This window comes from Daldinia childiae, assembly GCF_008694065.1.
Source record: "Daldinia childiae strain JS-1345 chromosome Unknown Scaffold8, whole genome shotgun sequence".
NCBI lineage: Eukaryota > Fungi > Ascomycota > Sordariomycetes > Xylariales > Hypoxylaceae > Daldinia > Daldinia childiae.
The window spans coordinates 40,001-54,710 of NW_022984649.1; the positions used below are offsets into that span (position 1 = coordinate 40,001).

General features: G+C 45.4%; 4 protein-coding genes across 4 annotated transcripts in view; 2 read left to right on the top strand and 2 right to left on the bottom strand.

Moving 5' to 3' along the window:
* The window catches only part of GL218_06803 (ATP-dependent DNA helicase PIF1), a gene marked incomplete at both ends in the record, with an annotated part of 1,191 nt that extends 1,029 nt beyond the window's left edge, over nucleotides 1-162 (top strand). Inside the window, one exon of the mRNA XM_033583532.1 lies at nucleotides 1-162. This exon is cut by the window's left edge and continues 1,029 nt beyond it. Within this exon, the coding sequence (XP_033432963.1) occupies nucleotides 1-162 (162 nt within the window).
* Nucleotides 163-1,866: 1,704 nt separating this feature from the next.
* Nucleotides 1,867-4,363, bottom strand: GL218_06804 (E3 ubiquitin-protein ligase hel2; the record flags this gene model as incomplete). The annotated part of the gene is made up of 2 exons (XM_033583533.1): nucleotides 1,867-3,828; nucleotides 3,908-4,363. The coding sequence occupies 2 exons, from the start codon at nucleotides 4,361-4,363 to the stop codon at nucleotides 1,867-1,869; spliced, it is 2,418 nt and encodes an 805-aa protein (XP_033432966.1).
* A 946-nt stretch (nucleotides 4,364-5,309) lies between these two features.
* GL218_06805 (Upstream activation factor subunit spp27) lies at nucleotides 5,310-6,444 on the bottom strand (the record flags this gene model as incomplete). Its single annotated transcript, XM_033583534.1, has 4 exons — nucleotides 5,310-5,498; nucleotides 5,578-6,081; nucleotides 6,188-6,327; nucleotides 6,432-6,444. The coding sequence occupies 4 exons, from the start codon at nucleotides 6,442-6,444 to the stop codon at nucleotides 5,310-5,312; spliced, it is 846 nt and encodes a 281-aa protein (XP_033432967.1).
* Nucleotides 6,445-10,567: 4,123 nt separating this feature from the next.
* GL218_06806 (uncharacterized protein) lies at nucleotides 10,568-12,188 on the top strand (the record flags this gene model as incomplete). Its single annotated transcript, XM_033583535.1, has 2 exons — nucleotides 10,568-11,250; nucleotides 11,339-12,188. 2 exons carry the CDS (start codon nucleotides 10,568-10,570, stop codon nucleotides 12,186-12,188), a joined length of 1,533 nt encoding a protein of 510 aa, XP_033432964.1.
* Between the last annotated feature and the right edge of the window lie 2,522 nt (nucleotides 12,189-14,710).

Consider the following 14,710-nt stretch of genomic DNA (forward strand, 5'->3'; position numbering starts at 1 on the left):
TTGCGGGTCTCTAATTTGTTTGGCTTGATGTTCGACTGCCCGTTTAGCCGTAACCGTATATACCACGAAGTTCCACTACATTCGATGCAAATGAGGCTTGATGACGATGAAAGAAGACGGCAGCAACGGTTGGAAGAGCCTTTGTACGTGCTTGAGTTGTAATTAGATATTGTTTGAGATAATTGTTGCTTAAGTAATTGAGATGTTTATCTTTGCAGACGGAATTACTAATAATCCGTTGTGGGGTCTTACCTATTAAGTCATCATAGAAGCTTTATTGCCTGTCGTTCTTTCATTCTATCCTCATCTTTAACTTAATTATTTCGTCTGCAAAGCTATGTCTCAAGTTAAATCTCCGTTGCCTCCTCCTGTACCTGCAACGATTCAGGGGATAGTAGAAGGCAGAGTTACGATCCAACACCCTGGGTATAATATCGCGTACCCGCCCCTGCTACGCTTCCTTACGTTTCGTAACGAAGGTGTTGATTACGACTTGGTTTATTATACTGCCTGTATTATAGCAGGCAACGTATGGTCCGATGATCCTGCTCCCTATTTAACTAGGGAAAGAGGTCGTAACTCGGCACGCGTTGTCCGTCCGGATGACGGTATTCTTCGCGATAATAAATACTACTTTCACGTACCTAAATGCGAAACGCGTAGGCCTTTACTGTTAACATTTACAAGTCTTTATTAATTAGATATTAGATAAATATCCTGTCACGCTTTCTTTTAGTGATTGGGTATTTCCCCACGATGATGTCCCTCAGATATGGCGCGACTTAGTTGTCAACCAATCTCCTCTAGAGACACGACAACGACTCCCATCGATACTTCGCGAAGCCATTATTACCCGCGACGGTTCTTGCCGGATGACCCAGTCTGTTACTGCTCTCGAGGAAGCCCACATCATACCTCTTGCGGAAGCCGACTGGTTTACGAAGAACAAGATGGATCAATACAATATAAGTCCTTCGAGTAGGTTGATGATTAATGACGTTGGTAATCTTTTCGCGTTGCGCGGGGATATCAATTGGCAGTTTGATCAGAAACACTTTACCGCGATACCCAAGATTGTTGGCGATGAATATAAGTTGGTAGGTCAGATGCTTCAAGGGAATGAGGTATATCTGCGCGAGCAAGAATACCTATTTCACAATCGGCCATTCCAACAGTTAAGTGATATCCCTAGAGAGTACCTATTTGCTCGTTTCGCTTGGTCGATCTTTAACAGTACTACCTTATCCTTCCTTCCCACGAGCAGACGTCCTCTGGCTGTTAGATTCCGCCTGGAGGCGGAATCCGAGGAGGAATCTGAAGAGGAAGAAATTGAACACCCTCCCGTTAAGCTTCTTGTTGAGAGGATATCGTCTATGGCTGCCCTTCCTAATTTACGCCAAGGGTTGCCTGCTGATTCGGGACACAAGCGTACTCGTGATGAACCAGCACAGGAGGGGCAGCATAACGATGATGTAGATCTGTTTTGGTCTATTGAAGAGGGGAAGCTGGTTCACGTTAATCAGATTGATTACCCGTTCGGTGAGCCTGGTTATGACAGACCTATAATGTGTGATTCTGAATCTGAGGCCTGTTAAATGTGAACGGGTAGAACAATCCCCGTCACTGTGCCCATCTACTGCTCCGCTATCTCAATCTGTCGCTATACCTAAGTAATTAAAAACTTAAGTTGCATTTAATCAATTTAACAGTGGAATATTGAAAAGTTGTGGGAGTGTCATGGTCACTACGCGCATCACAAAATTGTCCAACAAAAGACGTAAAACGTAAAAAGCATATGTTTATAATAAAGCTTATGTGATAGGAATTGATCCGTTAATTGTTAAAGCTTCATGTTCAAAAGTACAGTTAGCCCCATTGTACCAATACTTTCTTTCGGCCTTTATTTCCCTTTTTACCTTTCCCAAAACCATCCACTCCGTCTTCACCAGTATTGCCGTCGGGTTGTGTAGATGTATCCCCACCTGATGCCCCCCATGAGAAACCAGTATTCCTTGAGCCACCAGCATCTCTACGTACACTTCCAGTCCCGTAACCGAATATTGTCGTTGTAGGCTTAGGCGCCGTGGGAAGGGCTGGAAATGCTTCTTCTCGACTAGCATTCTTCGACGCTCTAGTTGGAGCTTGGGATGCTGTGCTAGAGCTCCAAAGGGCTGTGGCTGCCGGTCGCGATGCATTTCCCGTGCTGGCGCTGCTGGATGGTAAGGCGGGGAAAGAAGCTGCGGGGGGCATCGGTGGCGGGCGTCGCGAAGAGCTTGAGCTAGAGAATAAAGTAGAGGACTGCTCTACGCTCGACCGCCGCGATTGTTGGGTAGAGCTTTTGAGCTTGAGAACTCGAGTTGTGTGCCTTTGGGATGGCGCCACGGCGGCTGTAAGAGGAGAACTGGCTGCCGCCGCCGCCCAGCCAGTGTTAGAAGATGTTGCGCCATGCATACCGCTCAGGCCTGGCAGAGTTGGGTAGTCTTCATTTATTGCCCTCCAATCGCTCCAGGCTTTCCGCAAGCCATCTCCCTTGCTCGAGTCTTCAAAAAGATCCGCGACCTCACGAACAAGCGTACCCAAAGTAGTGGACGAAGTATCTGAAAATAAAGAAAATAGTGCATCTACGAGCGCTGCAGCTGACAGCTTGCCCTGCCTGTAAGAAGATATTTGACTGCGAAATGTGGCAATCTTATCCCGGTCATTCTGTAATAGGTTCGATGCCCGTTCGATGACTGCGGAATGCCGCAGAAGCCGAACGCGATCTTCCGGTGGCAGGTTCGGGTCCGTCAAGTTTAGTCCTTCCATCTCAATAGATGGTGCTGTGGTGGTGGTTGGGGCAGAAGGACCAGAGGCACCTGCTGGACGCTGACTTGTTTGGGCAGCGGGGATAGCACTGTTTGAAGAGGGTGCTGTTGATAGTTGCCCACCAAATGTCCGGTTAGAGACGGACTGTGACGAATGTATAGCCATCTGCCTCTGGAAAGCAAGCTCATCTCGTCGAAGAGGCTGTGCCGAGCTGACCGGAAGAGGATCTGCGTTCGGATCGCGACCTCTTCCGCGCCTCTCTCTGTCTCTATCCCCATCTCTATCCCGCCCGGAACCACTGCCGCCCCGTCTTTGCTGGTAAGGCTGTCGGTAATCAAAGCTCGAAAGGTCGACAAGACGGGCATCCCTTCTCACATCTTTAGATAAGGAGTTACCGTGTTCACTAAGCTGATGCGCCTTCAGATCTATCTCGGAGTGGAAGACAACAAACTTCTTCTCAAGACACTCGTGATCAAGGCATAAGAAATGATCCTTCTTGAAGTGCTCTTCCAGCGCATTATAATCTCGATAGTAATGAGGCTGCCTAGGATCCTGGCTGTCGCAAAGGAAGCAGCGCTCATGTTTGCTCCGGCAGTGCTCGTAAAGCTTGTCATCGTCGTAGAACCTTTGGCCACAGAATGCACATAGTGGGTGACCCTTAAATCCTGTCTGGTCCACAGCGCCGGGGCGGTCGTCACCATGTCGCATGTGCTTCTCCAACTCCTTGTCGGTAAACAGCTCGTGTTCATGGGTAAATACTTTCTTGTTTCTTGTACACAAGTCGCACATCTTCTTGTGGTGAGTGGTACGGACGTGTCGATGCAGGTCTGGCCAACCGAGGCCGGCAAAGTCGCAAGAGTCATCCGGACAATTATAACGCAAAAGCAAGACGGTGTCTCCGACTATATCTTCGTTCGTGTATCGAATACCGATATTATCGTCCGTACTAGTAACGTCGGTGTCAGAGTAGTCTTGGTATCGTTTAGTCGCATCGTCCGTGAAAAGAACAAACGGAGCAGGTGTCTACCAATGCGACGAGATATGTTAGCCTTCAATACTCTACGCAATGAAACTGCTATTATGATGATAAAATCGACCATACCCGACAATGTGCGCATTCTTTATTCTTGTATAGCGCCCTCATCCGTAGGGAACAAATATGACAGGTTCTATGGTTGCATGGAGCAACAGACTGGTGGATGACGGGGCTCGCGCAGATGAAGCACACTTCGGCCTCCACATCTTCTTGGTCGGCGCTCGGTTCGCTAGTCACATGTGGAATGCGAGTTTGAGGTAGAGATGCTGCTGGTTTGTCCGAGTCTCCATGTGGAAGCGGCGTCGTCGAAGAAGAGGTATGTGCCCCCGATATATTAGCCCCCCTTCCTCTTCCACGTTGCGATCTGCCTTGCCCTCCACCTCTAGAGTTTCCATCACCTCGTCCACGCCCTCTACCTCTGCCTCTCGAATTCCTCTCGCTTCTGCCGCGGCCTTGCCCAGCCTGTATCGAGTTGGAAGCTTCGTTCGACGCGTCTGTCGAGCCCTCAGCAGTAGCGGGCATGATGGATCGCAGATAGTTTATAGAGCGAAGAGGCACGACGGATATGTCGCAAGTGGTCAGGTCGTAAATTGAATTCGTGTATTCGAACGTATCTAAAATATTGGACTGATGTCCATATCCTTAGGAGATATGAGCACTCAAGGATATACCTGTATCTGATCGGATCTATCTGATCCCACCCAATTTGATTAATGAATTTTAGCGGGCGACCTTAGACGATGAGATGACAATGCTGGGCGTTTGTAGGTACCTGTACTTGGGTACCGGGCTCCCGTTTGTGTTTGTCACAGCCACAGGACCGCGGGGGGCGAAACCTCAGCCACAAATAGCGGGATGACAGTCAGGTCCTGCAGATAGTGGGGTTATCATATAAAGGTACCCTACCTCATATACGATATTAGGTACCAATTGAACTTCTTGAACATTTCTATCAAGAGATCTAACCTACCTAGGTAGGTACGTATGTAGGTACTTGAAAATACACAATGTATAATATATACAGGAGGTAAACATTGGATTAGGTATATTATATACCTACCTATGTATAGGTAGATATATAATAAGCTGGTGGAATTATGACTATCCTAAGCTCAGGTCACAGACACATAAATAAAACGCAAAGGTCAGCCACTAATCTGAGATGAAGCCTTAAAACCTAACTATCGAAGCCCATTCAGAGAGGTAGATAGCCCAGTGACTACGCCGCTTCGCCGATGCATCAATATAATCCCCCCCAACGCCGATGGTAAACCGACCGATTCCACCTACGGCCGCATTCAATGATTCAGCGGGAGTAAAGAAAACGATCATAAAGCATGCCACGTCCATATCATGAACATGTAGCCATCCACCATTAGCTAATTAGCTAATCACATAAGTCCAACCAGCTATATCTTCTAGGATTAACTCAAGAGAGTATCCGCAGCACAACTTGCTCACTCGCTAATTACTCCTCATCTACCGGGTAAAGGTGGTTACCAACCAGCTTGTTCATCTGGAACATGTCTACCCTAGCTTGCTTAAAAACAGCTTGCATCCTCTCGTCGCATCGTATCTGCCGCTTGTCATTTGGGTCTTGCAGTTGGTTGCCCTTTATATGTTCCCATAATTTCTTGACGACTTGCGGTCGGGATAGCTGTGCTTAAGGGTTAGAAGATGGATACCTGGTATAGGGACCCAGCCCTAGTTAAAAGCTTGATTCAAGGAACACTCACCTGCGATTCTCCACAGAGCTCGGCAAGAGGGTAACTAAGATTGAAGGGCTTCTGGAAACCCCCTCCAGCTTTTCGTGGCCGGCTACTTGATTCCTCACTTCCTGCCACATCGCTATCATCATCGGGTCCGACTTTCTTTTCGCTTTTCTTCCGAGGCGTGGCTTTCTTCTTCTTCGCCGGGGCCTTAGGCTTCCCACCTCCACGTGTTGCTCGAGTGCGCTGGTTCTCCTGTGCCTGGAGCATCGCTGCCAATTTGGCATCCGCGTCCTCCGTATCTTCACTCTTCTCTTTCCGCTGTTTCTTTCTCGGCGGTTGCACTGACACCTTTATCTCATCCCCGTTTGTGTCATCCGCATCTTGGCTATTTTCTTCGTAGCCATTGGCTTGTTCCAGAGGCGAAGGGCGGGGAGAAGTCAACTCGGGTTGAGGAATTGCGGAGGATGGTGGCGGAGCACCCGACGAGATAGCGTCAAAACGCTCCTCTATCAGCGCCTTAATAGCATTCTATGAGGATATGAAGTTAGTAAAAGGTAAAAGCTTGGCGGTGATACCTGTAGATAGGAGTAAAGAATCAAGCTGCAGTAATAAGACTCAAGAACTTGCTACGTACTTTCTGATCGCTCAGATCCTTCCCGCCCAGTGCAGCTTCGAGGCCCATGCGAATTTTCTTACGCGTGACAGTTTCAAGGTCCGCGGTAGCTAGGATACCATCGATGACTTCCGTATAACGGGTCTCCTCTTCCGCAGTCACTATCTCTATTAGTTCAATGCTAGCTTACTTAACCAGTGGTATCTAATAGAAATAGCATAAGATAGATACGAACTGGAGGGAGCAGTATGGATGCGAAACTTACAGGGCGCTGCCATGATGCTACACGCTAGTTCCGATTATCTTCCAAATACGATATAACCGGGGATTCTATGACACGCAACTGGCGAGGAATGTGTCGTGTTTAGTCAAATATATACCTTGACAAGAGAGAGGGTCGATGCAAGCGCGATAATATGTGTAGGGTCGCCTCCGAGGTCAGAACATAGCGAGGAGGAAAGGTAGGCAAGGTTAGGTAGTAGTAGATAGGCGGCGCTATATGGTAACTGGTACTGGGGCTGGGTTTAAACGAGTGGCGGCTGGTAAATTGGATGTCCAAGTTCTAAGAAAGAAGTATCAGCAGCCATTTGAGTTATAGGGATCAACCACATAGGTAGGTAGCAATGCATGTTTACATACACCTTACTTTACACTTTATAAATCGCAGCTAGCGACTGAAGACACGATGGCTGTTGTAGCTAGTAAGGGCACTATTAATGTTATACCTGGTTAATACGTCTAGGTATAGGAGTAGGCGTAGGCGGCTTAATAGGAGTAACTACCTAGTTATTACTATAGTTGGTAAGTTGGTGGCTGCGGAAGGGGTATGAAAATGATGGGAGCGACGTCTATTGCGATGATGCGCGCATGGACGTAGCTTCGAAGAAGCAAATAGCTTTGACTTTATCCTGAGACTTAGGGGCTGGATGGACAACTAACAGATTTAGAAATGAAAGTATAGCCGACCAGGATTAGTTAGGAAGATGTTATTAATTGTAGGCATGTAGTTGTAAATATCAATGGAAGTTGATTATATTGGAACCCTTTGTAGGTTATGTAGGAACAGCACAAAGACTTGTCGTTGATGGTCCGCCCGCGAGAAAAGGTCACTAGACCAATCATTGGACCAATGGCGCGCTATGACTTTGCTAGTTGCATATAAGGTTTCTAACCTTCTACGTTAGTTACATAACTTAGAGGTAAGCTGATTTATGTACATACAAGTATTTGAATTTGAAAATTCAACTTGAACATCCACTCTTAATATATTTCAGGAGATAAGCCAGACGTATTTTTACTATTTGAAAATGGTTCTTGTATCTTACGTTTTATTTTATTTAAACCATTGTTACTTTATTTACCAGCCTTTAAGACTGATGACATTAAACAAAGTTGTTGAAAGTACAGCACAGATATTTGACGGTCTTATCCCTTTCCCCCGCTTATCGCTTATCGGTAACAATGGTACCTGACCTTACCCAGCGGCAACGCTAGCTTCAGATGGGACGCGGGATGACGGAGAGTGTATTGTGCGGTTAAGTCCAGCCAATTGTACTGCCAGCCTTTGTGTAAGTTACCGCATTAGACATGGTCAGCCTTACATGTACCCAAAAGTGTGCAAGTACTATCGCTATCATTTTCATCTAATCGCACCTTATCTCCTAAACATTATTTTCAAGACTGTTTAAAATGAAGTATAGCAGTCATATGATTTTCATGAACTCATTTACTACTTGTGCAGGTTAATGTGGAGGTTTTGATTATATCTTACTTACTTTACAGGTATATATTCCATGCCAAAGTGTTATATACTATGTTTAACACTTGTTTTCGCAGTGACAATATGATAAGTTTATCGTGGTTATTCAATATTCCTGTAGTTAAGTATCTACTTAATATACTCATTCCTACAATTCATCAAAATCCCACAATATTGGTGTCAATACTTTTAATACTCTAAGTCTTTTACTAGACCACTTAATCACTTGAGAGGCGCATTGATGGTGCGTAATGTATCTACACCATCTTTTTCGAAGGAGACAAAGCTAGTGTGTCGTATCGTTTGACATGACAGATCCTCTTTAACCTTCTTACATAATCCCATGGCTTTACTTTCTGATAGCATTACTTAGGTTAGGTACTCTTCAACTTAGTTCGTCCTAGTGTTAAATAACCGGGCTTAATCGAGGGAATACCTAAAGCATATACATGTAGTCATACCTGATGTTAACTCAGCAGCTTTAATTGCAAGCAAAAGTATGATCTTACTCGGTCAACATATACCTACTATGTGCTACCTATCACGAGGTGGAACCAAACAGCATGGAAACAACCTCCTTGTTCCGCAAGGAACTCTAAACTAGCTACGAGGGTCTACGTTTAGGTAGTTATACATACTAAACATGTCCTTTTTTTCTAGAAGTCTCATCTAAAATCCTGGCACTACCTATTCAATACAAGCGAATGTTAACCTCGTACTTTAGCTTTGCTATTTGCCCGTTATATGTGGGAATAGTAAATGTATGATCGAAACCTATGTAATATTTAAATGAGATGAGAAACTCGTCTTAACACATCTATGGATATTTGGACACGGACGGAATATTTCCGCCTTAGTTCGCTTGTGAAAGTAAGAATGAACCATCTTGCTCTTCTATATTAATATGCATTCATATTTATGGTACGATATAAATGACCTTGCATGAAAGAAATAGTATTGATACTTGAAGCAATGGAACTGAGCCGCACCAATGCAGCTTGTATCTTCAGCTTTGATCTTAATATCATCCTTGTGTTAAGTTTAACATAAGCATGCTAAGTTTCATTTTCGAAACGAGAAATCCATTTATGGTAAGTAAGTACTGAAGTTAGATCTGTACCAATCGGCCACTTTCTCGCACATATCTTTTGAATGGCAACATGGGCACCCCATGCTAACCAGATAGCCGGGGCATACTACAATAATTATTGTCAAAGAATCGAGCTAGATTGTTCGCTCTTTTTTCATACGGAATAAAAACTTCTTAGCAGTAAAATAAGTCGCTTCATGCTACTGAGTGATCGTTAAGTCTACCACACTGTCAACTCTAATTTTTAACTAGTACCTAGGTTGTCAGTTAGGTTGTGTGGCTAGTCCGTTCCTTACTATAGTAGCTATTACCTTGGTAAATATGTAGATTGGCTGAGTCCGAATTGCTCAGGGGCAACACATGAGCTGAAATGCAGCCAAGACCAGCAGCGTACTTGGCGAACTACGCCTAGACCTTTTACCTCACGCCATCTTCATGTCATACCTTGTACAGAACAATCACTTTGCGGCGAAAACTATGTTGACGATAGAGTAGAGCTAGAAGGACGGGAAGGGCGGATATCGACTACGAGATGTAATATAGTGGTGTTGGCGATTTTTCGGTCGGCTTTGATGTATTTTGTCTATCTAATACCTAGGTGGGCAATGTTTCGCTCGATGGTGCATCTAAGTAAGCAGGGATGAGGGATCAAGATCAAAGGAACGATAGATATATTTTGTGCATAATCGCGACTGTCGTAGAGTTCCATCAGAGTCCGTCGCCATAGTATTTACCCATGTAAGGTACACATGTACATAGTAGGTAACGAGATCAAACTGACAAATCCCCTATACGCTATCCCTCCTACAACCGCTGTCTAACGGCGTACGTACATAGTTTCGCGTGGATCAAGAAGGATTATTGAGGTACTTCCGTTCTGTTACACGGTCTCTAGGCATACACCTTGTTCGGCAGAATCAAGGTTACCGAAGCTTGTATTTCCCACGTGGTAATAAGGATTAGAATAATAAAGAATCGGTAGCCCCTCCGAGATGTTCCACTCGTCATGAACTCCTTTTGCTAGCCTAGTACGGCTAGGATGGAATTGGCTATGTCGCTGGCCTGGGCTTCATGTATCCTATTCCCTAACCTAGTAAGCTATAGCATAATGAGTGCTCCATCGATGAAAGCGCTAACGAGAATTAGTACATATGAACCGTCTTGTTGCTTACACACTCGAAGAAAATTGTGAAATGAGTGGAGGAGGGGGGAAAAAAAGCTTGTCTGTTAAGCTGTAAAGTTCTTCATGGGAACCGATTTACTACGGCTTTGCAGCCTATTCTATTCTAATGTCATATCATATGAGAGTAGCTTATTATTACTAGCCTCTGTTTGGGGGAGAACCGAAACGCCCTAACGCATCGCAACCTCGGCGACAGATCCGTACTCGGCATCGGCTAGGAGTATATCCTTCGATCGCCTCCCATCGTGTTAAAGCTTAGTTCGCTCGGAAAATAAAACTTAGGCGAAGCATCATCATCCAAGCGCGTGGCTGCTTTCCAGCTGCACAACATCGTGCTAGCCTACGTACGAGGGTGGTAAATAGATGGGCATGGCTTATAACGAAGACTATGGTCCATTGGCACCAGCTAGCGATACTCTGTCGCCTCTACCTAGTGGCCATCGGAATGGACTCATCGCCGTAGCCGTCTGCGGCATGGTGTCATTTGTCACGACGTCCACATTGTTCTTATTCCTAACGTATAAGTTAGTTACATGGCATTTGGGGAACCCAAAGGGAATTGACGAGGATCACCAAACCCCAGCAAACGATCTGTCTCTGGGTTTAGCCCAAAGGAATTTTGGGTCATCCAAGAAGGCTATTCCACAAGGACACGATGAAGAACGGCGGCGACGACAAGCAGTGGGACGAGGGCCGCCAAACCAGTTTCTCGTCCTCGTATATAACTTGTTCTTCGCCGACATGCACCAGGCTACGGCATTCATGTTGAATATTCCGTGGATCCGGAAGAACGAGATTACCGTAGGAGTTCCGACTTGCTGGGCGCAGGGTTGGTTTGTGTCGACGGGAGATTTGTCTGCGAGCTGCTTCATATGCGCCATTGCTATTCATACTTATCTAACCGTCGTGAGAGGGTACAAACCGCCGCAGTGGGCCTTGTATCTTGCCATCGTCGGTTTATGGGTGTTTATTTATGTTATGGCTATTGTCGGTGTGGCCGCCACCAATGACGGGAAAGGGGCCGGTGGGTTTTATGTTCGCGCAGCAGCTTGGTAAGTGAGAGAATGGGTGATATCACTCACCAACACCCAGTCAATGTGCCTTATAGATATCAACATAGATGACTAACATCGGTCGAAGGTGTTGGATAAACGTTAGATTCGAGTCGCTTCGTCTATGGCTTCACTACATATGGATCTTCCTCTCGTTCATCATGACAAGTATCCTGTATTCGCTTATATTTTTCTCCCTTCACCAGAAAAGGGCGTTTTCTCAGCCCCTTTCGCATAGTCGTCCATCAGCTTCGACACGGTCGGATACGAATAATACATCAACCCAGACAAACCCTTCGGGCCACCATCCCGCCTTCCTTGTCTATCCGGTCATATATATATTATGTACGGCACCGTTAGCATTGGGCCGTGTGGTGAGCATGTCTGGAACGGAAGTAAGCATAGCTTATTTCTGCCTGGCAGGCACTATGATAGCCTCTAATGGATGGTTGGACGTCCTATTGTTTTCGACCACACGACATTCTATCATATTTAACGCGCCCCTCGACTCCGAAGACACGGGGTTGGAGACATTCGCGTTTATGAGGACACCACACTGGAGACAGTACGGAAATATGATTTGGGTGCAGGGTGGAGCTCACACTAGTAACGGCGAAGATGGCCGGCAAGGTAGGGGACGGAGGAGGGCAGTATGGGGACTGGGAAGGCTCGGAGAGTTGATCGGGTGGGACGGGAGAGACGGACGTTCTAAGAATAGCAGCAGCCGCTGGGTCGGAGGTCCAGGTAGCGGGAGCCAGGAATCCTTAAGGGGTATTACGAGAGCAGCAGAGGCGGGAATCCAGATGGATACCGTGACGACGGTCGTAGTAGAGGTTGAGCAAGAACATTCCAAGACGAGATCACGAGAACCTTCTGCTCACTCGATTGACAGTTCAGAAAAAGTACACGAGCAAAGGGCGGGAAGCTTGCGTCTATGAGATTAGAGCTTTCGGCCTTAGAGATATATATATAGAATATAATATAAGAAATAAAATCAACTCTAGTAACCTTGAATCCTTTTTTTATTTTTTTATTTTTTATTTTTTTATAGGTTTTATCAACGATCGGATGAAGTGTGTTGTGTCCTGGCGCTGTAGATGGGAAGTTCCCGTTGGTTAAGCCTCTACATATTAATGAAAATGAGAAGTGCCGCCTATGATATCCACGTGCTCGATTATTCAGCCAAATGAAATAAAACAGCAGCGGGCTGGTATACATCCTCATGCATGCATAGGTAATAATGCATTTACTGTACATTTCAAATACATATGTATCCACTACATACCTACCTCCTATCAATTGTAAGATCTCCGTAAGATGTGTCAGCCTCCAACCGAACCAACCATCTTATCTCAGGTGACCTCAGACTAGAAATTCGATAATTGCTTTGGGGGGAAGTACCTCCCCCAGCCACACCACTTTCCAACCCCCCAAAACATTTTCGAATCTCTAATCTGAGGCAACTTTGAACATTTTCCTTTCAAACGACATTAATAATATTTAAAAAGATTTGCTAAAAATTTTACTACTCGTTTTATTTACGTTTAATCTTGTTATAATTGCAATTAATTAACTTCAATTATTTCCGGTTATAATTTTTTTTATAATTATAAAATAAATCAAATTTTCACTATGGACATATCATCGTTACCGTCAAGTCTTCCTTCATCACCCCCTCAAATCGCCCAACGTACCCAACTACCTGACCTTCCGCAACACCGTCTTATATACGGGCAAAACGTAGCCCTCTCAGATCTTACGTCTGAATTATCCGACCTCTCTGATACTACACCTCCTGTTTCCCCCTCCTTTATAGGAAGAAACCAACAAGATAATCTTGACGATGAATTTGACGATAAATTTGACGATGAATCTGACGATGAATCTAACAACGAGCCTGACGATAACGTCGAAAATAACCCCGTACCAACTTGCTACGCAGGGATAGACAGGATTGCAGCCGACACGCATAAGTTCTGGCGGCGAAAACGGAGAAACGGCTATTCCTTTGAGCGTTTCATGGAAGGATGGCTTTTAGGAATGGCATCAAACAATAAGCGTACAAGCGGAAGGATGGCGCAGATGGCCAAAGTCCTAGAAAAGCCACTCGTTCGAGAACGCTTGAGCGCAGCTGGCATACAACTGCTATTCCAAAAGAAGGAGTATAATAAGGAGGACAATTTCAACGCGTCCGTCTTACGCAACGAGCTCTCTGCCTTAGCATCTCCGCCCGCTTTCGGGAAATTTAACCCAAACTCTTTCACAGCGCTAGGTGATACGCCTTGCGCTGTTAAAGATGTCTGTAATACGGACTGGATTGATAGCGCCCTAAGGTCCTCTTGGCCTCAAATATTAGCTAAGGCGCCTATACTTGCTGCGTTTTTAACCGCTATGCTTAATAATAAACGAGGCGGTCAGAAGTCGTACCTTGCAGCCAAATCCGACGCTGATTTCCCACACGAGGCTAGGGCATATATGATTGTTGTGTTGTTGCTAGGCGCTTACACGCCTAAGCAGAGCAACTTCTTACCTATGTCTATAGGGTTACATCTTCGTAGCTGTGGGGTACAACGACGGGTGATAGATACATTGGCTCGATTCGGAGTATGCCTCGGGTACCAAAGTATTGCTAAGCAGTTGAAAGATATGGCCGACCAACCAAGCACGAGTAGGTCCTAATGGCCTTAATTGTATCGTTTAATCGGATTAATGAAATATACTAATTTGAAACGCGTTGCCCACGACCCGAGTGCTGTATTCGTATACGATAATTTCAATTTCAAAGATAGAGTTCGGGAAACGCCTCCCTTTAGACCTACAGATACATGGAAACACACGGACCAAGGGATTTGTGGCGCCTGTGGCACCAACGAGGAGGCGGAGGCGGGCGAAGCCGGGCCGCTTCGCGAATTCCACTAGTCTTAGCCAACTAAGATACCTAACAACCATCCATTAAATTTACATGTTCTCCTCTTCTAAACCCCGGCAATCTCATCCTGGCTTAAAATAGCCCATGGAAACACACACTTATACACCTACTGTACATAATACATGACCTACATTTAGTGAGAAGCATTGCATAACATGTACATATACATAATCATCCATTTTATCCGTACCGTATTGAGCATATTATCCGTGGCGGTCCTCGACGAGATCCTATCGAATTACTGGTCTCCCTATCTCATGAAGAACAGCTGCGAAATGACAACTTAGTCTAACCGCTTATGCCCAGGGCTCGTCTCACCACGTCGCATCACGAAAAGAAAGAAGAAAAAAAATAATCCTTCAGACTGCAGACTCAACCAACATATGCATATTTACTATTGTTGATTTGGTTCTTACCTATCTTTTTCGCTCTCTCTTTCGCTCCCTCTTTCGTCCCTTATTCATGTGCCATTCATCAACGCTAGCGGAGTCGAACAAGGGAAGAAGACGAAATATTATTATCACACTCTTA